At 49.6% G+C, this 24,020-nt stretch overlaps 1 protein-coding gene across 2 annotated transcripts in view; it reads left to right on the top strand.

Moving 5' to 3' along the window:
- Positions 1–3,330: 3,330 nt before the first annotated feature.
- Grhl1 (grainyhead like transcription factor 1) overlaps positions 3,331–24,020 on the top strand; it is a 50,036-nt gene continuing 29,346 nt past the window's right edge. Inside the window, exons 1-8 of one of the 2 annotated variants that reach the window (XM_048353428.1) lie at positions 3,331–3,508; positions 6,802–6,988; positions 10,621–10,691; positions 13,207–13,597; positions 14,959–15,035; positions 16,994–17,150; positions 17,287–17,398; positions 19,013–19,107. In XM_048353428.1, the coding sequence (XP_048209385.1) occupies positions 3,489–3,508; positions 6,802–6,988; positions 10,621–10,691; positions 13,207–13,597; positions 14,959–15,035; positions 16,994–17,150; positions 17,287–17,398; positions 19,013–19,107 (1,110 nt within the window). In that variant the 5' untranslated portion in view covers positions 3,331–3,488. The remainder of the gene's footprint in view (positions 3,509–6,801; positions 6,989–10,620; positions 10,692–13,206; positions 13,598–14,958; positions 15,036–16,993; positions 17,151–17,286; positions 17,399–19,012; positions 19,108–24,020) is intronic. The other variant, XM_048353429.1, reaches the window with a different exon arrangement.

The raw sequence follows: 24,020 nt of genomic DNA, 5'->3' as shown, positions 1-24,020 counted from the left end.
CCATATTCCCACCCCCGTAGCCATTTTCTTTGAAGTACAGATTTTTAAATGTTTTATTATTATAAAGGTGATGTACAAAGGGGCTGCAGTTACAGGATAAAGCTCATATTTCCATGTGCTGATATGGAAATGGCGTAAAACAGGCAAGCGGTGGTGGGTTGGTTGTGTGGAGCAGGAATCCCATTTCGATGCATATGCATGGAAAAATCTAGAAACATACACAAAAACAGTTGCTAGTGGTTATCTGGGGGTTTGGAACCAGGATCATGGCTGGAGGAGCTCATTTGCAAACTATCTATGCTTCTGTATTGTTTTAAATATCTTTTCTTTGTTCCTTTCCTTCTTTTGCCTCTTTTAAACTATAAGCACGCATTATTTTCTAAAGTAAAAAATGCAGAGGTATTGCCAAAGCTCATACAGTCACTTTAGAGAGCTATATAAAATAATCGATCCAAAGTTCCAATTTACAAATAAGGTCCTTTTTAAAAACATGATATCTGTGCCCCAATGCCAGCAGATCCTTCCTGTTCTTGTTCCGGGCTTCGTGCCTTAACGTCTTCTCATTCTTTGGACTCATTTGGTTGTCTGCCACGTTTGAGGCGGTAGAGCTGAAGGACTGGGATTTCTCACCATCTGTACCAGGAAGGTGATTTCACTCAGCCCCAGGCCCCATCCAGAGAGAACAGACTAGGGCAGAGTCGATGCTTGAAGCGGGTTCGTCCCTGTCAGTAAACGTCCCCTGGGTATTGGCCACTTGCATACCAGGACCCTCGTCCTGGGCTTTCCCTTTTTATTAAAAGCAGCTTTGAAAGTACAGAGCACTGACCAGGCGCTGGTGGCTCACGCCTGTAATCCTACCTACTCAGGAGACGGAGGATCCCAGTTCAAAGGCAGCCCAGGCAGGAAAGTCGTTTGTGAGACTCTTATCTCCAATGAACTTCCCCCCAAAAGGTGGAAGTGGAACTGTGGCTCAGCTGGTAAAGAACGTAGCCTTGAGCAAAAAAATTCAGGGACAACACCCAGGCCCTGAGTTCAAGTCCTAGATCTGGCACACACACACACACACACACACACACATTTTTATGTCATATATGTATATGACAGTGCCTAGGTCCTGAGTTCCAGTACTGGCACCAAAAGAAAAAGGGGAAGGGAAGGGACAAAGTAGCAGAGCTTGGCTCCATGCCGTGTCCAGGACCGGGGGGATGGAGACTGGGAAGGGCCAAGACTAGAGAAAGGGTCTGTGGGTGCTGACGGCGGTCTTGGGGCTGGAGCAGGCGGCCAGGGCCAGCAGCAGATGAGGGGCAGCTGGCCCCAGGAAGGAACATGGATGGCCTCCTATGCTCCGTCCTCAGAAAGTGACAGCTCCCAGCTCCTTTTCCCCTTGGGCCCTGCATTTCCATTTTCCTTCTAGCTCAGCATCTACCCTTCCTATCTCCTCGGGCTTCTTCCTGCCTCAGTGTCTGTCGTTGGCTCCAGGGCCCAGGTTAAGAGTCATCTGATCTCCCTCCCTCACCCCCCCCCCACCTTCTCTGAGATTCAGTCTATCTCGTGTGAAGGCTTTGAATTCCATCTTCCCACTGGCAACACCCAGAGGTCAGGCTCCAGCCTGGACTTCTCACCAGGTCCGGTCCCTCTACCCATCTACCTCACCCAGCTCAGCTGCCCATCCTGCCCTCCTCCTCATGCTGCCCCCATCATCACTCATCAGCTCTCAGCCCTCTCTCCAGGGCAGGGGGAGGGGTCACCGGTGCCCCTGCTCCCCGCTCTTCTTGAGTCTAACTCAAACCCTGTTGCTTCTGCCTTCAGCACCAGGCTCTCCACTCTCCCTGCCACCCTCCGCTGCACCGCGGGCTACCCGTCTTGTGCTTGTATGATTGCAACCATCTCCCAAACTCAAAGACCCCGCAGAAGCTGGCAAGTCTCTAGTTTGCTCCCTGCCCCCCATTACTCTCTGGCTATAGTGTTCCTGGCTGCCCACTGAACACACATTAGTGGGCCCTACACCCCCACAGACATGGCTGCGCCCCCAAGGGCCTCAGGGCTCATGCCCCCCCTACTTCAAGACTTTGAAACTTGGACTCCACCACAAGTAGAGTTCCGCAAGAGCGTTCTCTCTCTCTCTCTCTCTCTCTCTCTCTCCCCGCCTCTCTCTTTCCCTCCTTCCTTCCCTCCCCCTGGCAGGGGCTTAAACTCAGGCCCTTGTGATCCACCCCAAGCAGAGTCCTTCAAGAGCCTTCCTTCCTTCCTTTCTTCCTTCCTTCCTTCCTTCCTTCCTTCCTTCCTTCCTTCCTTCCTTCCTTCCTTCCTTCCTTCCTTCCTCTCTCCCTCCCTCCCTCCCTCCCTCCCTTCCTTCCTCCCTCCCTCCCTCCCTCCCTCCCTCCCTCCCAATGGGCCTTAAACTCGGACCCCCTGTGGTTCTGCTTAGCTTTCTTGCTCAAGGCCCAGGGCTCGAGCCCTGCCTCCGTCTCTGGATTTCTGCTGCCAGTGTGAGACTGGAGTGTCGCGGGCTCCGATGGCGATCCTCAGATCCCCACCGCCCCGAGTGGCTGGGACTACGGGCTGAGCCACCAGTGCTGGGCGATCGATCGGCGGCTTAATGTACCCCGTGATGTGTGTGACCCCAGCAGGAACCCCACGGGGTTCCCGGCCCAGTGCTCCCCATCCGGCTGCGCATGGACGGGGCAGACCCGGGAGGGGGTGGAGATGAAGGACACGGGGCTGAGGGACGCGCACGGGGGCGAGGCCTCCACGGCGGGGCTCGGGGCCCGGGACTCTCCGTAGTCGACGTGAGCCGGGCCGCTGCTAGAGGGGAAGGGGAACGAAGATACTCTGGGGTCAAAGCCACGGTGCTCTAGACGTGACTGCAAGCAAGAGCGAGGGGCCCCGGGGATGGCGGGCGCGCCTCGGTCCCCCCCCTCCCCGCCGCCGTCGGGCCGAGGCGCCCGGGTGCGATCGGGAAGCGCCGGGCAATGCGAGCTGCTTTAGGTGAGTGGAGGAGAGGCAGGTGCGCGCCGGGGCTGCCGGGGCTGCCGGGGCTCAGCGCCAGTCGTCGGGACGGGACGGGACCGGACGGGCCGGGCGCGCCACCCGGAGCGCCGCCACGCGGAGCGCGCCGCCTCCCCCCCCCACTCCCGGCTCCCTCCCGCCCTCTCAGCCTGGGCCCGGGGCCCCGCCCCGGCGTCCCCGAAGCCGGCCAATCAGGAGGCGCCCCCGGCCTCCCGGCCCCCGAGGCCCCGCCCCGGGCCGGCGCCCCGCCAGCCAATGGGCGGCCGAGCCCGGCGCCCAGTGCGTGCGGCCCGCGCGGAGCCGGCTCAGAGCGAGAAAAGCGAACCCAACCCGTCGGGGCCGCCGCTCCGGACCCGCCAGCCGTCGCCGCGCGCCGCCCGCCGCCGCCGCCTCCTCCCCCCCGGATCGGGTGTACTGTCCCAACCCGAAAGTCCAGTTCTGCGGCCCGGCAGCGGCGAGCGAGCGAGCGAGCGAGCGCGATGACACAGGAGTACGACAAGTGAGTGCGGCGCGGGCGCCGAGGCCGGCCGGCCGCCCGCCCGGCCCCGCCGCCGGCCCCCGGCCTCCCGCCGGCGGCACCTGCCGCCCGCCCGCCCGACCGTCCGCGAGCGAGCCGGGCGTCCGGGCGGCGGGCCGCGATGGCCTGCGGGGCGCGGGGCGGCGCGGCGCGGCGGGGCCGGCCGGGGCTGGGGGCGGCGGGCTGCCCGCGCCCCTTCCCGCCCCTCGCTGGACGGTCGGTGTGTGTGGGGGGGACCCCGGCGGCCGAGGGGGGGTCCCCGCTGGGCCGCGGCGGGCCACGCCCCTCCAGGAGGCCGCGGGGCGGAGGCCGGCGGGGGGGGCGCGCGGTGGTCCGGGGCCCGCTGTGGGACGCGCTCCCGGGTGCACGCCCGCCGCCTCGGTCCTGTCAGCCGCCGACGTCCGCCGCAGCGCCGGGACTCCCCGGAGCCATCTGGGGGAAGGGTGAAGCGCCCGGGCCGGCGGGCGTGAGCACCCGGCCGTAGGAGTTCCTTGGCACGGGCTCCGTCGATGGTAATTACGGATCGCGGCGTTCTCGCCGCTGGGGACGGCGAGGGGAAGAAGCCGACGTCGGGACGGGGGCCCGGGGCCGGCGGGCGGGCGGGCGGGCGGGGGCCCCTGGGCGTGGGTGGGGTGTCAGGGGTGGTCCGGGAAGACCTGGGGAGCCGAGGGGGGGGGGGGTGACGAAGCGTTCTGCATTCTGTTCGCGGCGACTCCTCTGTAAATACAAACTTGTCCCCAAAGTAAGTTATTTAAAAAGTAACATCAGGAAATCGCGCCCAGCCCTGCAGGTGTTCCCGATCCAAGGCCGGTCCAAGGCCCGCCGTGTTCTAGTGCTTCAAGGATCCTTTGAAGGGTGCTTGTATTGTGGTCGAGGGAAGAAGATAGGGGTGGAAAGGACTCGTCTTGTGTGGTAGAATCTGGAGTGTTTAAAGGGCGGGCGCTAATAGCTTGGCTTGGCATGTTTGGAAGGCCGCAGGTTTGATTCTCAGCACCACAGATGGGGGTTGGAGGGGAAGACTGGTTAAGGGTCTCAGCAGAAGGCATGATGAGCCTTTAGCTCGGCTTGTCAGTCCCGAAGAAGTGGACTAAGAAAGGCAGCTGCGTTGCTGTTGGCTTCTTGACTTTCGGATAAGATAAGGCAAAAGTTCCAAAGCTATAACGTTTTGGCCTTAGGCACACTTTGGAAATGTGAAACACCTTCGGGGTGATCACAGACATAAAGCCATTTGGAAAAAAAAATAGGTGTTTTCTGATGCTTGTGCAAATTTGAGGTGGGAGATGGAAGGCAGGGAGGCTGGAAAAACTAGCAGCACGGGGACCAAAGCTCTCTTAGTGTTCTGAAGTGGTTATTAGGCGTTAATAATAGCTCAGCAGCGCACCAGGAAATCTCTGCCGGCACCATGCCAGGTACCCGCTGCCTCTGTGGCTTCTGGGCTCTGGAGGGGATGGCTTGGAGAATGCTGTTTTGTATATTTATTTTGTTAAAAGTTGGAACTTACATATACAACTTCATTTCTCAACAAGCCATCTATTTCAAACAATCCATCCTTCGGTGTTGGTTTTGTGTTCTCCGCACTGCCTTTCTCCAGTGCAAGCTACGGGACTGTATTGGTAGGCATATGAGTAAAGACCTGAGCTCTGAAGTACAGAGCTCCACCTTCCTGCTGAGGGTAATTGAAGTTGCTGGATTTTTTTTCCCCTCCCCTTTCAAAGATGTTCTCCTTTCTTTCTAAATATATATCTGGTTTTAAAGCACCTGGCTGACTGCCAAACACTAACCTTTGCTGATTACTTGAAAAGATAATCAATCTTTCTACATTCACTTTTGGAAAAGGTAGGTCACCTTTAGGCCATTTACATATTGCATTTGTGTGTTGCAATGAGAACTGATCCCAAATTTTGCTTGTTACAATAGTGATAATTCAGAGAAGTTCAAAACATTATCATTGTTTTTCCTTTACAAAAAAAAAAAAAAAAAACCAAAACCCCAAACCTGCTTCATTTTGCTAGAGTCAATGTTTTATTTTTCTCTTTATTGACTTATTAAATAGTACCGACTGTACGGTTGTTGAGGTGGTTTACATTTCAAAATTTTGGAATCAGTAATGTTTGTTTTAATCCTTTAAATCTTCTAGAAAGTTTCACTAAGTTCACCATTGATTTTCCTGGATTTTTTCCCAGCAAACCACAATGCCAGTGCAAGGTAGTTCTTGCCCAGTGGGAAAGTCTAGTTAAGATTTTATTGGGGTGGGGGGCAGGAAGGGATGGCTATGTCCTAGGGTTTGAACCCTGAAAGTAAAGATTTTTAAAATTAGATCTCTTTGCCTATTCTTTTTTAAGTTCTGCTTTCGCTCGGTGCTTTCATTGTAGATCCTTAAGTGTTTATCGTAAGCTAAACAGCTAACTCCCATGCTAGAAAATTAAGCCTTTATTGATTTATAGCCCCCTTTGGCTACATTCCAGGCTCAGTGTGCTGGTAATGTAGAATGCCCTCAGCTTCTCATCTACCCCCAGGGTAACTGAAGGAAACCTTTCTCTTTCTGCTCTCCTCCTGTCCTCTGTTTTTCGGGAAGGAGTTGTTTTCAGGTGAGGCTTTAGGGGGAGAAAGAGGGAAATGACTTAGCAGCATGCTGAACCCTGTGTATGATTGTGAGTGTGAAGAGAAGAAACCTGCTCTCTGCCCTGTCTTTATGCAAACTATTGGAATCATTGAATTTTCTTGAGGATGTTTTTTGGGGTTTGCTAAACAGCATACTCTGGATGTAGGTCCCATAGGTAGGTTAGCTGTAGGTTGCCTGGCTGCCTCCATATCTTTACCGGGGGACCCATTGGGGGTGTGAGTGTGTGTGTGCACGCGCACACGCACGCGCGCTCACTTGTGCATATGCACGCGCATGTGTGTGTGCCTAAGTGACTGCCTGGAGCTTGAATTCAGGGGTTGGGTGCTGTCCCTTAGCTTTTTTGCTCAGAACTGACACTACCACTTGAGCCACAGCTCTACTGCAACTTTTTGATGGTTAATTGAAGATAAGAGTCTCGTGGACTTTCCTGCCTGGGCTAGCTTTGAACTGCAATCCTCTGATCGGTCTCTCAGCCTTTTGAGTAGCCACCAGCACCCGGGCTTGGTCTGTATTTTACTCTGCATTTGTCTTAGTCGGGTCACTGATGAGACAATAGACTCTTCTTATAACCAAGGAATTGTTTGGTTCTTTGGAAATTAGCTCACGATGCCTTTGCAGTTGGAAGTGTGACTTTTTTTTTTTTCCTCTGAAGCAAACGGCCAGTGTTAGTCCTTCAGAATGAAGCACTTTACCCTCAGCGGCGCTCCTACACTAGCGAGGATGAAGCCTGGAAGTCTTTCCTGGAGAACCCGCTCACCGCGGCCACCAAAGCGATGATGAGCATCAATGGGGACGAGGACAGCGCGGCTGCGCTCGGGCTGCTCTACGACTACTACAAGGTACGCGTCCCCCCCCCCCCCCGCCCCCCTCCCCCCAGCAGTCTCTCATGCCCTTGGCTCAGCGCATATAAAACAGTCATTTGCTGCTAGATTGTAATGCTAGTTGCTTCTGTAGTGACTATAAATAGCTTAATGAGTACTTTGACTTACATGCTTCAAAGCTGAAAATCTTCCATCATGGAATCAAAGGGTTGTTTGGAACATGTGAAGTAGGAGCTGTCTGGCTGTATTGGAGAGGGCAAGCTGCCATAAAAGAAGCCGGTAGATGTGTCTTGCTGGGTGCCAGCATCCTCCAGAGACAGTTCTTAGTGCCAGGGGGTGGGGTGGGCAGAGCCAGTGCACACATGGTCTACCCTCTATTCCTTGCTTTTTCTTTTTCTCTTTCCTTTTCTTCGTCTTTTTCTTCCTGTGCCAGTCTTGGGTTTGAACTGAGGTCCTGAGCTCTTGTCTCTGAGCTTCTTTGCTCAAGGCTGATACTCTACCTACAGTTCCACTTCTGCTTGGTTGGGGTAGTTAAGTGGAGATAAGGGTTTCACAGGCTTTCCTGCCCAGGCTGGCTGCCAACTGTGATCCTCAGATCTCAGCCTCCTAAATAGCTGGGATTACAGGTGTGAGCCCAGCAGCTGATTACATTTTCTGTGAATGTAATTACAGAATCTTTTATTTTGTTTGATTGTAGGATTCATGGGAGGGGGGAGCAAAACACCCCCTTTTTGTCTGGGGCATTCTGGTTCTAAGCTCTAGAGATTTAAGCTAGGCTTAATTAAATAAAGTTAATCTCTAACGGGCATGGGTCTGGGTGTGGTTTTCATTCTCTGGAGGGGGCTGTAGTCTTTGTCATCCTCCTCTTTGCCGTCCTGAGAACACAGCCATCGCCTCCTCATGCCCAGTGCTACCGCGGATGCGGGACCAGCCTCGAGTCACCTCTCACTCTCAGGTCCTGCGAGAGGACCTCTCAGCTAGAGTCTAGCCCTGGGCATGCCGGTAGGCCCGGGCCTGCCCCTGAGCTTTTGTGCTCAAGGCTAGTGCTGTACCACGTGAGCCATAGCCCTACTTTGCCTTTTGGTGGGGTGCATGGGCAATTAGAGTCTCTCACATTCTCCTGTCCAGGCTGGCTTCTCACGGACCCTCAGATCTCAGCCTCGTGAGTAATGAGGATTTCAGGCGTGAACCACCACATCCAGTTTGGGGGGCTGGCCTCCACTGCAGTCCCGTCCTGCTCGCTGCTCTGGGGAGTGCCTGCTCCTGCTCTCCCTTGCTATCCTTTCTCCTGACAGACAGCGGATATTTGGGAAAGGCTATTCAGAACTGAGAGTGCAGTTGAACACAGCAGGAGAGAAGCCCAGGTGGCCGCATGCCTTTTCTCACTCTGGCTGTGTGACGAAGATACCATCACCATGCTGTCACCTCTGCCTCCAAAGAGACAGGAACTTTTTAGGTTCTCAGAAACTTCTTAATAACAGTATCTCCGTGTGTGTGTATATGCATTACCATTTATTTTTGCCATCCTTTTTATTTCAACAATTTTCTTACCAAAAAATTTAAAAATGGAATGAATAATGATTATTCTTACCTGGATTTGTCAGTTGGTTGCCTGTTATTCTTTCCCGACCCTGTGTTCTTTCCTGAATATCTGAAAAATAGAAACTAAGCATGGTAGCAACATGCAATCCCAGCACTAGGGAATCCATGTCAAGAAGATAGAGTTTGAGACCAGGCAAGGCCATATTGTGAGATCCTGTCTTGAAAGAAGGAAGGAAGGGAAGGGAAAGGATAGGTAGAGAGGGAGGAGGAGAAAGAAATAAGAAGAGAGAGAAAGAAGGAATGAGAGAAAGGAAGGAAGGAAGAAGAAAGAAGAAAAGAGCAAAAGAAAGAGAAAAGAAGGAAGGAAGGAAAATGGACAGGTGCTGGTGGCTCCCGCCTGTAACCCTAGCTGCTCAGGAGGCTGAGATCTGAGGATCGTGGTTCAAAGCCAGCCCAGACAAGAGGTGTTTCCAGTTAACCACCAGAAAACCTGAAGTGGTGCTGTGGCTCAAAGTAGTAGCGTGCTCATCTTAAGCAAAAAGATCTCAGGGAGATCTCTCAGGCCCAGGCCCTGAGTTCAAGCCCCACAACCGACATTAAGAAAAAAAAAAAGGAAAATAGGGAAGAAGAAGAAGAAGAAGAAAAGAAGATAACTAGGTTGGCAAACCTGAACAAATTCACTTTTAGCTATTTCACTTTTTAGCTATTTGCTGGCATGAGGCCAGTGTGTCCAGTTGGAGGGGTTTCAGTGAGCCTCACCCCACCCTTCTAATATGAACAGAAACTTGTGTAATACCTAATGATAGGCCAGAAAACCCTTGCCTACAAAGTGTAGCCATGGAAGTTCCTTTGAAATGGAAATGATTATATATCTGTTCTTCTGGCTTGTTTTATTGATCTTAAATCAGTATAAGAACACATGATTCATTAGGAAGTGACAGATAGATTTTTAACTGAAATCTTTGAGAAGGTCAACAAGTTTGTTGCCAGAAAGACCAATGTGATAACATTAGCTACTCGTGTGTGTGTGTGTGTGTCTTAAATGAAGTGTCTTAAAAGTATAAAAGTAGTTTATATCTCAGGAAGAGATAGATCCTCATGTCTGTCCATTACCTACCAGTTTTGTAGTGGGGCTTGCCAGGATTCTTGTGATACAGTGTTCTTTTTGGATGAATTACTGGCTTTCATCCTTCACTTGTAAGAACCAGTCATTATTACTTGGTAGCTAATAAAGCTTTAAAACACCTTGTTAGTGCACAGGACAGTAGCTTGCTTTGTCTGAAATGGTGACCATTGTCACATAGCTCAGGAGTGTCTGATGCGTATTGTCTTGTGTCTGCCTGGATTAGGGTCACAGTGAACCCACTAATGTCTGCCTGTTCTTTACCTCCCTTGACGAAGGGGTGAGGAGTCATCAGAGTCGTAGATTTGCCATTTGGGTAATGGACGTATGATTCCCAAAGTTTCTAAGGACACTTCTTACTCCAAGTGCCTTGGGAGTTACCGGGAAGGAGCAGCCTGCCCCGTGGCGCTTCCTTGTCGTCTTGCATAGGTCTGAGGGGAGGGACTGAAAGGAACTTGAATTACTTGGTGTGTCTGCAGCAGCTTTTTCTCTCTAGAGGGTTTTCTTTTAACAGATGAGATCCAAGCGCACATCTGTAATCCTAGCTGCTCAGAAGGTTGAGATCTGAGGATTGTGGTTCAAAGCCAGCCTCAGACAGGAACGTCTGTGAGATGCTTATTTCCAATTATCTACTAAAAAGCCAAAAGTGAGCTGTGGCTCACTTTGTTGTCCAGGCCCTGGGTTCAAACTCCAGTACTGGCACAAAAGAGAGAGAGAGAGAGAGAGAGAGAGAGAGAGAGAGAGAGAGAGAGAGAGAGACCTATTCTCCAATGCTAAAGCAAATTAGTGATGTCTTAAGTTGATGTGGCAACTATATAACAGCCCACCCAGCATTGTGGCTGATTGTAAGCTCCTTGAGAGCAAGCAGTTGGTGCCTTAGTCATGGATTATCCCCAGAGCCTGGTATTTGAACAGTTACATTCACTGAAAAGCACAGGCCTCTGGATGAACCCTCTTCACCTCTTCCCACGTGTCAATGCCCCAGGTCCCGAGAGAGAGACGGCCGTCCACGGCAAAGCCCGAGGTGGAGCGCCCAGAGCCAGAGCACAGCAAAAGGTAACTCGGACCGCACAGCGGGAAACAGCGCATCTGAAGAGCGCCCTTCTGTAAAATAAAGTGGGAACTTTGACTCAGTGAACAAACACTAGTGGAAGACATGGGTAAATGGACTCCTAAGGTCGGAAGTTCAGGTTTCACTACTGATTGGCCTCTCATTCTGAGAAGATAGAGCTTGTTTGTTAAGTAGAGCTGCCTTTTCTAGAAAGTGATAGAACTTTCTGCTCCTCCAAAGGATGTTTCTAGTGATAACTTATTTGTTTTGAGACCCTCTTAAGGAGCATGTGACAGAAAAAAAAAATAGGTATGGTATCACATACCTGAAATTCCTGTACTAAGGAAGTGGAAGCAGGAGGTGGAGGAGATTGTGGTCAGCCTGGGTTCCATAGTAGTCCTGGCTCCAAGATCAGGGGCTGCGGCCCTGCTTGCCGAGCACAGGCAAAGCCCTAGGAAAGCGCACGCGCGGTAGGTGCCGGGGATACATGAATAGCTGCCCAGGTAAAACTCAGCCAAGTAAACTAAATGGTGTCCAAACTCCTCTCCAAGGTTTTTTTTTTTTTTTTTTTTTTTTGGCCAGTCCTGGGCCTTGGACTCAGGGCCTGAGCACTGTCCCTGGCTTCTTCCCGCTCAAGGCTAGCACTCTGCCACTTGAGCCACAGCGCTGCTTCTGGCCGTTTTCTGTATATGTGGTGCTGGGGAATCGAACCTAGGGCCTCGTGTATCCGAGGCAGGCACTCTTGCCACTAGGCTATATCCCCAGCCCCTCCAAGGTATTTTTTAAATAGTTGAGGTTAAAACTTTCAGGAAAGAGGGGTTGGCGGCATGTATCAGGTACCCAGTTCAAATCCCGGTCTTAGAATGACAACTAAAACCAAAACAAAAACTTTGAGGAAATTAAAACTTGGCTTTACGGCAATGAGCCGTGAAAACTTTTTAAAAAAATTTTTTGAGACAGAATCTCATTGTGTCCTCACGCTGTGATCGTCCTCCTGCAGCCTCTCAAGTGCTGGGATTACAGATGTGTGTCTCCACACCTGGCCAAAAAAGCTCAATTAAGACACTTGTCAAGTTTTACCATGTTTCATGAACAGATTATTGATCTAGAACTGTGCAAAATTCACAGCTTCTTTTTTCCTCGCTTTTTCAGCCTGTAAGATTGCCGGGGGGGGGGGGGGGCTTTAAAAATACACTAATTTTACTCACTAGATGTCATAAAATATTGAATAAAAATTAATTTTGTGTAAAAGCATACTGGTGCACAGTGATAATTAGGCTTTTTTTGTGCGTGTGCCAGTCCTGGGACTTGAACTCAGGGCCTAGGTGCTGTCCCTTAGCTTTTTGCTCAAGGCTAGCACTCTACCTCTTAAGCCACAGCTCTGCTTCCAGCCTTTTTGCTGGAGAGTCTCCAGACTTTTCTGCCCAGGCTGGCTTTGAACCTTGAATCTCAGATGTCGGCCTCCTGAGTACCTGGGATTACAGGTGTGAGCCACCAGCACCTGACGATACTATTTAGGAAGCCAAAGGGCATCAGTGGTAGGAAAAGCACCAGGGAAAGTCAGGCTCTTGCTGAGCCGCTGGGCGCTGAGTGTCACTCCCCGCGTTCCTTCCTCGGCTCCGTGAGAGGGCAGACACGACGTTACCCCGTTTCACAGATGAGGGGATGAGTACTGAGAGACAAGCGTCTTCAGGCTGACACAGAACTTGAACCCAGGCTGGAGTCTGTACTTTAACCCCAACTAGTTGGTTACATTTGTGCCTTCAGGCTTATAGTGAAATATGGGCATTTATATTAGGTTTGTGGAAACGAAAGGAGTGGGTGGTCTGAGTCCTCGGTATTTCAAAGGAGACTTTACTTTGTGCTTTTGGATATTTGATTAAGTTGATCTCTTCCAAATGCATTGTTTCTGCCAGGAACTCTAATTGTCAGGGGCCAGGAGAGGGGTGACTCAGTTGTAGAAGCTTCTGCAGCATTCCTCAGGCCCTGGGTTTGATCCCCCAGCACCCACCAAAAGAATTCTCAAAAAACTATCATCAGGGCAGGGGATATGGCCTAGTGGCAAGAGAGCTTGCCTTGTATACATGAGGCCCTGGGTTCGATTCCCCAGCACCACATATACAGAAAACGGCCAGAAGTGGTGCTGTGGCTCAAGTGGCAGAGTGCTAGCCTTGAGCAAAAGGAAGCCAGGGACAGTGCTCAGGCCCTGAGTCCAAGGCCCAGGACTGGCCAAAAAAAAAAAACTATCATCAGCACGGATTTTGAAAGGCAGTGTCCTTTTTTCCTTTCTTTCTTTTTTTTTTTTTTTTGCCAGTCCTGGGGCTTGGACTCAGGGCCTGAGCACTGTCCCTGGCTTCTTCTTGCTCAAGGCTAGCACTCTGCCACTTGAGCCACAGCGCCACTTCCGGCCTTTTTCTATGTATGTGGTGCTGAGGAATTGAACCCAGGGCTTCATGTATACGAGGCAAGTACTCTACCACTAGGCCATATTCCCAGCCCCCTTTTTTTCCTTTCTTAAAGAAACAGCATCCCAAATGTGACTGAGCAACCCCTCATTGCTGCTGGGGAAAACAGGGTGCAGGTGCTGAAGAACGTGCCCTTTAACATCGTCCTGCCCCACGGCAACCAACTGGGCCTCGAGAAGAGAGGCCATCTGACAGCTCCGGATACCACCGTCACCGTCTCCATAGCAACCATGCCTACACACTCCATCAAGACGGAAATCCAGCCCCACGGCTTTGCTGTGGGAATCCCCCCCGCGGGGTATCACCCCGAGCCCACGGAGCGCGTGGTGGTGTTCGACCGGAACCTGACCACGGACCAGTTCAGCTCGGGCACTCAGCCTCCCAACGCTCAGCGGCGGACTCCAGACTCCACCTTCTCCGAGCCCTTCAAGGAGGGCGTTCAGGAGGTACAGGAAACAAAAACATCTTCCTAAGACATGCTGTGTTTGTCTAAGTATTGGGTTCCACTTTTCCTTGTTATGTAAGCTTGAAACTCAGCCTGCAGCGAGTGGATTAGGAATAGAAGATTTGTTTTGAAGAGAAAAGGCCCATGGGTATAATTTGTAAGCTAAACCTATAAATCCAGAAATTATCATCCAAGCCACAGGGCTAATCTTCCTGGCAGCTGAGTTAACAATTAGGATTTCAGCAAAGCGATTTGCTGGAGAGAGAGGGGGAACCCCAGGCCTAATCTCCACTGACCACAGACAGGTTCCCATAGCCCGCACCCAGGCGAGCTCCCGGCAGCCAGCAGTAACACAAGCATGGGTCATGGGTTTGCTGGGTGCTTCTTGATTGGCAGAGCAGTTGGGAAGAGAGGGAAGTACTTCATAGTACATGGCGTGAAATTTACAAATTAGTTCCAAGGCGTTCCGAGGGTTTATGAGTAGGCACAGCACACTCAGGTAAAGTGAGGGAGTCAGGGCGTTACAAGCCATTCTTAGAGCCCTGGTGGGAGCAATGGCCTCTGTCTTCACGAGGGAGTTGAGACCGAAGGCAGCTACTCCTGAGGAAGGTGCCAGACCCGTCCAGCCTCGGTGGGAACTCGGACGCCAGACCTCGTGCTATTTGGGTTGCACATTTTAGAGTCTGAACGCTTGGGTCGTGTGGCAACGGGAAAGGGAGACAGTGGGCCACAGCACGTTGTGGGAGTGTGTACATAATCTTGTTTGTTTATTTATTTAGAAACCAAATCTCCATGTGTAGCCCAGGCTGGCCTTAAGCTCGATACATTTCTGCTTCAGCCTCCTAAGAGCTGGGGTTTCAGGCGTGGGCCACCTCACCTGGATGCAGGCAGAGTCTAATTTACCAAAGCGATCCATGAAAATGGCTATTTTCCTTTTTGATAATTTTTTAAAATGTAAACTTCTCTTTTGAGTTAGAATTTTTATTCTTTTAAATTACTTATTTTTATCAGTCGTGGTGCTTGAACTCTGGGCCTGGGCACTGACTCAGTGTTTTGCTCAAGGTTAGTGCTCTATCATTTTGAGCCACAGCTCCATTTCGTGTTTTCTGGTTAATCAGAGATGAGAGTTGGGCTTTCCTGCCTGGGCTAGCTTTGAACCACAGTCCTAGATCTGTCTCCTATGTAGCTAGGATTACAGGTGTGAGCCACCAGTGCCTGGCCATTAGAATTCTTATTTTGAAAGGAACGTTGGAAGGGTAAAGGGTAACGTGTACCGGAAGCCATGTACCGTACACCCTGGACCTCGGCTGCTGGTAATCCATGATGGTTAAATGGTTGTGGCTTATTACATTAATATTTCAGGTTTTCTTCCCCTCGGACCTCAGTCTCCGGATGCCGGGCATGAATTCAGAGGACTATGTGTTTGACAGTGTTTCTGGGTAATCGTTGTCTTTTGACTTTTCCATGTTCAGCACTTATGAGCTCTTCCCCTTTTGCACCGACACTGTTGAATCCGAGGTGGCTTTGGCGGGCTTTCTCAAACTTCCCCTGTCTCCTCCGACTTTGGCCTGGCCTTGGGGAGAGGACACTTGCTACAGCACACCTGATTTTGGACTCTGATGGTTCCCAGCTTCCTTGGCTCCCGGTGTTGGTGCTTTGCCTTCCTTGGCTTCTTTCTGGGATACAATGGGATGGAACCTGAAAGGAGAGCTGGAGACTCCACTAGGTCCAAAGCATCTATCATTAGGTGAGAATGCGGGAAGAGCAAGCGAGCCAAGCCTGCCCACTTGGGGCCTGCAGAAGAGGAATTGAGGCAAGACCCGGATGTAGTGAGAGTAATGGGAGAGTTCATTAGGAAAAGAACACACTATCAATACTGAGAGTGGGTTACCTCTAGGGCGAAAGTGGCACTTTATTTTTGGGGCTGAGACTTGAACTCGGGGCCTCACACTCTCACTTGTTTTTTGTTTTTTATGTATTTATTTGTTTTGCCAGTACTGGGGCTTGAACTCAGGGCCTGGGCACTGTCCCTGAGCTTCTTTTGCTCAAGGCTAGCACTCTACCACTTGAGCCACAGTGTCACTTCCGCCTTTTTCTGTGTGTGTGGTGCTGAGGCATGGAATCCAGGACTTCATGCATGCTAGGCAATCAATCACTCTACCACTAAGCTACATTCCCAGTCCTCTCACTTGGTTTTGTTACTCACAGCTGACACCTCTACTATTTGAACCACACTTCTACTTCCAGTGTTTTGCTGGTTATACAAGTCTCAGCTTTGTCTGCCTGGGCTAGCTTTGACTATGATCCTCAGATCTCAGACTCCTGAGCAACTAAGAGTATAGGCATGAGCTCCCAGTGCCTGGCCTTAGTGGGTTTTTAAAAAATTGCCCTCATAATGTTAAAATAAATGATTCTGACAGCTCTTTAGCTTCACAAAATTGTATCCCTCTCTGGGAATGTCAGCATTTTCCAGGCTCTTTAGAAATATTTATAAAGACCTTCAGGTTTGTTTTTTTTAAAGCTGGGGTCTCATTTTAGATGTGGTTTTTTTTTTTAACATGCCATATGTTATAATTTTTTTTAATTTTGTGAAGTTTAGGGCTGTATAGGGGTTGAGTTCCCCTCATATCTGCTCCAGAGTTCTCAGGTCACAATCTCAGATACCTTTACAGTTTGGGGTAGGATTGGCAATATTTTCATGCGACAGGTTCTCTAGTAAATATTTTAGGCTTTGTGGTCTTTGCGGCCTTTCAACAGCTCTCTGATTACCCATCTCTGCTGTCATAATGCAGTAAAAGCCACAAGTAATGCATAAGCAGATGGTGTGGCTGTTTTCTGACAGAACTTTATTTATAAAGATCAGTGTCATGTGCTGACTTCTGGCCGAGGGAGGTTCTTCAGGGGCATGTTTGAGTGAAGATGTCAGGTAATAGGAAGGTTAGAGACATTGAGATTGCAAATAGAAAGGGCATTTTTGCCCTTGGGCATGCCAAATTGGATTTAATGCACGGCTTCCGGCCTCCTCCTGCAACCTTTGTCAACGAGGAGCAGAATGGCAGCGTGTCTTATGAGGGTTTCCGCCCTCTTCATTTCCAGATAGCTCTAGTCTCCCAATATCTAATTGTTAACATATCACATCCTAAGATTTCTTGGCAGCGTTCTGTTGTACCCTACCTGAGAGATGGGAGAGTTGCTGGTGGCTCTGTGCTGGTGTTCTGAGATTCTATTTGTCATATAAAAAGGTAGCAGGTTCTCATCCTATGGTGTGGTCGGCCCCATGCTTGCTGCTGGTCTTCTGTCTCAGTACAGCCACTCTGGAAGCATTTCACCACTGTACTAAAGTAGCAGAAGCTTCCAAGAGACTGGATTAGAGCTGTGTGGCATTGTTGTCCTGCAGGAACAATTTTGAGTATACCCTGGAAGCGTCCAAGTCGCTGCGGCAGAAGCCGGGAGACAGCACGATGACGTACCTCAACAAAGGCCAGTTCTACCCCGTCACCTTAAAGGAGGTGAGCAGCAACGAAGGCATCCACCACCCCATCAGCAAAGTTCGAGTAAGTTCTGCCCCCTTTCCTGTTCTCGAGAATATTCTTGGGCTGTCTCCACGTCCTCATACTTCTGGGCCTGAAGCAGCTCCAGTGAGGACCTTCCCGTGTGAGATCTTCACGCGGCAGTGCTTCTCGTTGGCAGAGCGTGATCATGGTGGTTTTTGCTGAAGACAAGAGCAGAGAGGATCAGCTGCGGCACTGGAAGTACTGGCACTCGCGGCAGCACACGGCCAAACAAAGGTGCATTGACATAGGTAAGGCGCCCGGCGGCCCGCACCCGCACTCGTTCCCAGAGGTGCCCGCACCCAGCCTTTGCAATCCAGTTATTGTTGGCAGCAGTCAGCTTCCTGCCGAAAGCAGTTGGATTTTTATGCCAGCCACTGATCTCTTCCAGAAACTGTCCCGGGCCTCCTGGAACCGGCCGCTGCCCTTGCTTCCTCCCCAGGGCCCAGCCCCGGCTCTGTCCCATGTGGCACCAGGGCCAGGAGCCGTGGCCAGACAGCAGAGGAGCACCTTGCCTTGTTGTTTTTTGGTGTGCGTGTGTGTGCGAGTGTGCGTGCGCGCGCATGCGTGTACACACGTGTGACAGCTTGAACTGAGGACCTGGGCGCTGTCCCCAAGCTCTTTTGCTCAGGGTTGGTGCTGTACCTCTTGAGCCATATAGCTCCACTTCCGGCTTTGGGGTGGTTAATTGGAGATAGTCTCACTGACTTTCCTGCTCAGACTGGCTTTGAACTGAGATCCTCGGATCTCAGCCTCCTGAGAAGCTTGGATTACAGGTGTGAGTCCCTGGAGCTCAGCAAGGAGCACCTGTTTGCGGTCTACATTGCTTTGGGGTTTTTTTGAAAAAAAATATGTTTTATTGTTATTATAAAGGTGATGTACAGAGACGTTAGAGTTACCTAAGTCAGATAAAGAGTACATTTCTTTTTTTCCCCCTTTATTGTCAAAGTGCAGTACAGTTACAGTTACAGGTTCCCACGTAAGGCGGTGAGTTCCCTCCTCCGTGCATTTCTTTTTGCACAGTGTCTCCCCTTCCCGCACTCTCTCCCAGTTCTTCCCTCCCATCCCCACTCACAAGTTGTATCGTCCATTTTCAACGTGTAGTGTCCACAAGCGCCACTAGGGGTGGAGACAGTGGCTTCGCGTGGACACGGTCCCCAGGCAAGAGCGGCTTTGGGGAGCGCGGTGTGGCTGGTTCGCCGCCGCCTGCTGGTTGTTGGCACGAGATGAGCGGGCCGAGCGCGGAGTGAGGGAAGGCGGCCTGGCACGCGCGGCAGTGGGTGTCCTTGTACCTATTTGGGATTTTCTCCCCCTTATCGCAATCTCTGAATGAGGATCAGCAGCTCCTAAGGAAGATGTCGTTCCCCCCCTACTCCAAGCACACACCAGGCTGGGAGCAGAGCTCAGGCGCAGTGCCTGGCCGCCACGCGTGAAGTGTTGTGCTCCGCCATTAGCACCGCCACAAAGAAAGAAAAACAGAACAACGATCACTACTTCAACTTTCTAGAGCTAAATGTCTTAATTCTTATGTAATAAAATTGGATCACATCTATCTAAGATTATCTCTATTAGAAAGTTCTGGGTCTTTCTTCCCGTCTCCCCTTTTCTTTTTGATGAGCGCTCACTCTAGCCAGGGTGGCCTGCATCAGGCTCACAGTTCTTCAGCCGTAGCCTTCCAAATGTTGGAATTGCTGGCATGCTCCACCACACCCAACTTTCTTCTTCTTCTTTTTTTTTTTTACTTCTCTCAACCCAAAAAATATTAATTTCGCTTATACAGAGATGATAATGTAGAAAGTTTAGCTGCTGCCATCTCATGTTGAAGAATGATGACTTTCTTTCCCTTGCTTATTTACTTCACACAGCTGACTATAAAGAAAGCTTCAACACCATCAGTAACATCGAGGAGATTGCTTACAATGCCATTTCCTTCACCTGGGACATTAACGATGAAGCAAAGGTATGTCATAAAGTCGGGGGTGTGGTTTGAGAAATGAGAGGGGCTTGATGGTCTGACGGCTTATCTGCTGTACTTTTACCTGGTTTTTCCTAGATACTATGAAACGATCCTTCTTTCCATCTTCCCCTCCTCCAAAAAAAAAAAAAAGGTAGTGCTTACCTGTTAACAAGCTGCCTACATATGTGCAACCACTGCTCCTTGTTTGGCCCCAACCCAGCCCTCAGTCTCTTCCTTCAGTTCCTGCGCCCTGTCCTTGCTCTAGGAGCGGGAGGGCCAGTGCTCCTCACGCTGGTCAAGTTCCGTGGAGGAAGGTGATGAATGGTACCATACTCTCTCGTATTGTTGCCGTGTAAATACAACCCACTGTGAAGATTCTTCTGTCTTGAGCGCTTCTTTTTTTGCCAGTTCTTGGGGATGTTTTTGCTCACGGCCAGTGAGCACACTGTCACTTGAGCCATACCACTACCTCAGCTTTTTGCTAATTAATTAGAGATTAGAGTTTCTTGGATTTGTCCTCCTGGCCTGGCTTCAAACTTCTGTGCTCAGGTCTCAGCCTCCTGAAATTACGGGTGTGACCCTTCTAAGGATGACAGTATGAGCCACTGCTGCCCAGTTTCCTCTTTTTGAGAAAAGTGCTTGCCTAGGCTGGCTTTGAACTCATGATCCTCCTGATTTCTAGGATTACACATACGTGCCAGGATTATAGGTATAGTTTACTAGGATAATTCTTTTCCTTTTTGAGTACTGGGCTGGGATTTGTACTTCATGCTTGCTAGACAGACACTTTTTTCCATACCTCTGGCCCTCATTTGGGTAACTCTAATGGGAATGCTTAGTATCCTTGAAGAGAAATCAGGAATATTCTTAAGTTATTTTTACCCTTCCCATTGCATTCTTCTCTTTTAGAATAAGCCTCTTCTAAATTATTAGAGTTCTAGTATCTGCTTCTCTGTTTAGATTGCTTTAAAATTGGGTGCACAAGAAACACAGTAAAAACATGTTAGTTTATTTGATGGTACTGGAGTTTGAACTCATGGCCCTGTGTTTGCTAGACAGGTTTGTTTTTATTTTACCACTTGAGCCATGCCCCTCCCCCAGCCTTTTTTGCCTTAGCTATTTTTCAAATAGCGTCTTTAGCTGTTGTCTAGGACCAGTCTCAGACTGCTGTCCTCTTATCTCCATCTCCTATAGAACTGGGAGCACAGGTTTGCACCACCATGTTTGACTTGTTTGTTAAGATGAGATCTTGCTGTCTTTTTGCCCAGGCTAGCCTCAAACTGCAATCAAACTGCTCCTGGGGAACTGTACCTAACCTAAACATGTTACTTTTAGGCAGTTGTCAAAATAAGATTAATCACTAGCTTTGGTTAAACACTTTTCTCTCAAGGACCTAGTAGAAATTCTGATCATCTTTCTGCTCTTTTTCAGCCTTTCAGTTCTTTTTTCTATTTATTTATTCAAGAATTTCAGTACTTTCTGGGATAAGCCACTCCATAAAGGTTTTAATGTGTGGTGGCCTAAGATCGCTTTTTGTGTGCCCATCCTGGGACTTGAACTCCTCGGGGCCTGGGCTCTGTCCCTGAGCTTTTGTGTTCAAGGCTACTGCTTTATCACTTGAGCCACAGCTCCACTTCTGACTTTGTGGTGGGTGATTGGAGTAAGAGTCTCACAGAGGCTGGCTTTAAACCTAGAGCCTCCTGAAGCCAGGATTAGAGGTGTGAGCCACTGGTGCCCACTCTAAGAGTGCTTCTAAATGCCACACGCTGGGGGTCTTGAGAGACCTACTAGGATCGCATCATAATTGCTTTCCTGTCTTGCTGTGGTAGTCAGTGAGGAAAGGGGCGTGTCAGCTGTAGATGTCTGCAAGCTTAGGACAGTCAAAGCATGGAGTTTTTCCTGCTCACCCACTTAATCGTGAACAATTGGCAGGCTGCTGCTGCACCCAGAGATTGAGCTAGATTCAATACCGGATTCACTGCAGGTGGGGCTAGGAGGGAAACAATCAAGCCTGCCGCTTCCTAAAGTTGTTGTGTCAGTTATTTTGAAATGACGTTGTGACAGGACTCGGAGTGAGGCTCTGAGTGGAGGCGGCCAGCGCCCTCCAGCTGCTCCCATTCACCACCAGCAATGACAGGAAATCGTGCAGTTGGGAGAAGAGCATATTAGGTTCTGAGTTCACTTTTCTGCTCTCTATATGATCTATGTATATCTCTCTATATATCTCTATATGGTTAGCCCCTCAACTCCCTGACTTAGTTTTTGATCCTTTGCAACCCTAGAAAATCAAAAGGCTGCCGGGCGTTGGTACCTAACACCTGTAATCCTCGCTACTCACAAGGCTGTGATCTGAGGATGGAGGTTTGAAGCCATCCGCGGCAAGAAAGTCTGTGAGACTCTTTATCTCCCTAAACCACTAAAAAGCCACAAGTGGGGCTGGGGATATGGCCTAGTGGCAAGAGCGCTTGCCTCTTATACATGAAGCCCTGGGTTCGATTCCCCAGCACCACATATACAGAAAATGGCCAGAAGTGGTGCTGTGACTCAAGTGGCAGAGTGCTAGCCTTGAGCAAAAAGAAGCCAGGGACAGTGCTCAGGCCCTGAGTCCAAGGCCCAGGACTGGCAAAAAATAAATAAATAAAAATAAAAAGCCACAAGTGGAGCTGTGGCTCAAAGTGGTAGAGTGCTAGCCTTGAGTAGTCAACTTCAGGGACAGGAGCCAGGCCCTGAGTTCAAGCCCCAGGACCGGCACAAAAAAAAAAAAGAAAAGAAAAGAAAATCAAAAGGCTGAGGTGGCCAGCTTTTCTCTATTGGGTGTGTCCAGGATTAATAAGCACTTGTCAGAGCTCTGGAGATCTTGGCTGGGAGGGCCTGCCACTGGGCAGGGCGCTTTGTTTACTTGATGTGTCACTGTAGGGTGGGAGGAATGAAAGCTGAGATGACAGGTAGGTACAGTGGCTTATTTGCTTGAAGGCCCCAGGAGTAAGGTCACACAGCCTCTGAACCCCCTAACCAAGGACAGTGTGGGCTCCTTCCTCCAGCCCCTTTGCCAGTTTGCAGCTCTTATCTGCCCGGAAGGGGGTATGCCATGACTTAATGAGGCTGCTCCCTTTTGAAGCTGATAATCAGGCATCAGCTTTACAAGTAGTGTTTTTGCTTTCCCTGGATTAGTTGATGTTTTCCTTTTTATACTTAATTAATGCCGCAAGGTATAGCCAAGGTAAGCAGATGAGCGTTCAGAATCTTATATAGTTGGAGTAACTACTTTTTTTTTACATTTTAAAAAATTTTATTGTCAAGGTGACATGCAGAGGGGTTACACTGCATACGTAAGGCAGTCAGTACATTTCTTGTCAAACTGATTCTCCCCCCTTATTTTTCTCCCACTTTCTCTCCCCTGAGTAAACTACCTTTGTTACTACTTTTTCCTGAAAAGGGAATGTCTGAATCATTAAATGCCCATCTTGTTCTTTTTCTTTTTTTGCTGGTACCTGGGTTTCATTTGTTTGCTCACCTAATTACCACTTGGGCCATACCTCTAGCCCAGTTTTTTTTTAAATATAATTTTATTGTTATTCTTAAGGTGTTGTACAGAGGAGCTACACTTCAGGTAATGAGTGCATTTCTTTTTTGGCAATGTCACCCTTCCTTCGTTTTCCTTATTTTCCCCTCAAGTCGCATAGTTCATTTTCCTTGCAGTATCTACTGAGTACTGTGACTGCATTTGTTTACCCTCCCCCTTCCTGCCTTCCCCTTCCCCCACAAGAAGTAGAAAAAAGGGGGGGGGGAAGGCACATATGAAACAAAACCACCACCACCAACAGAAATAAGCCATGTTTCTATTTGCTGGAATTTGTTTCAGTAACTAGTATTTTGCATGTTGAGGGGAGTTAGGGCTTTGGGCTCCTCCCTTGCTGGGCTCCTCCTCCTGGCTTTTTGTGTATGAATGCCTAGAGTTCTGCCTATGAGAGAATACATGTGCCATTTGTCTCTGAGCTTGGCTTAACTCATTTAACATGGTTTGTTTTAGGTTCCTGCAAATGACATAACCTTATTATTTCTGATGGATGAGTAAAATTCCATTGTGTCTATGTGCCACAGTTTTTGAATCTACTAGTCTACTTTATGGCATCTGGACTGTTAGCCCAGCTTTTCTGCTAATTATTTTGTAGATGAAGTCTTATGAACTTTTCTGCCCAGTCTGGCAGTCTTATGGATCTCAGCCTTCTGAGTAGCTAGGATGACAAGCGTGAGACACTAGCTCTTCTTCACATTTAAGACGTGTTGATGTGTGTGTGTGTGTGTGTGTGTGTGTGTTTCTGAGTATAAAAAAAAAAACAAAACAGGTCTCCACACTAGGCAAGTGCTCTACCCCTGAGTTATGTATACCCTAGCCACAGACAGAAGGGTTTGTGGAAGTTATGTGATAGTCCTTTCTCCCATCTCCACTGTTTGGAATAGTATTAGTATTTTGAACTCAAAGTTTTGCTAGGCAGATTATCACTAAACTAGCCCCAAGCCTTTTTCTTTTTGCACTGGTTATCTTTGAAATGGGTTCTCACCTGGAATGCAGTCCTCCTGTTTTTAACTCCCTGCTATGGCTGGTATAGCAGGTGCACACTACTACGCCCACCTTCTTTTGTTGAGATGGAATCTTGTGGACTAGTCTACTCAGGCTGCCCTAGAACTGAGATCTTCCTCGTCACAGCTAGGATGTCAAGCCTGGGCCACCAACACCCAGCTTCCTTCCCTTCCTTAATGATAGCTCATATGCACTATTAACCCTGTCAGAATGAGTAAAACCAGAATTCTGACCCAGGGTCAACCTCTGAATCGTACCTACAGTTTCTGCTTCTCTCCTTGAAGTTGCTGTGTTCGAAGGATGACCAAGGGTGAATCATGAGTGTTTGGCTTGT

Source organism: Perognathus longimembris, chromosome 8 (assembly GCF_023159225.1).
Source record: "Perognathus longimembris pacificus isolate PPM17 chromosome 8, ASM2315922v1, whole genome shotgun sequence".
Lineage (NCBI taxonomy): Eukaryota > Metazoa > Chordata > Mammalia > Rodentia > Heteromyidae > Perognathus > Perognathus longimembris.
This window is presented reverse-complemented; position numbering and strand designations above follow the sequence as displayed.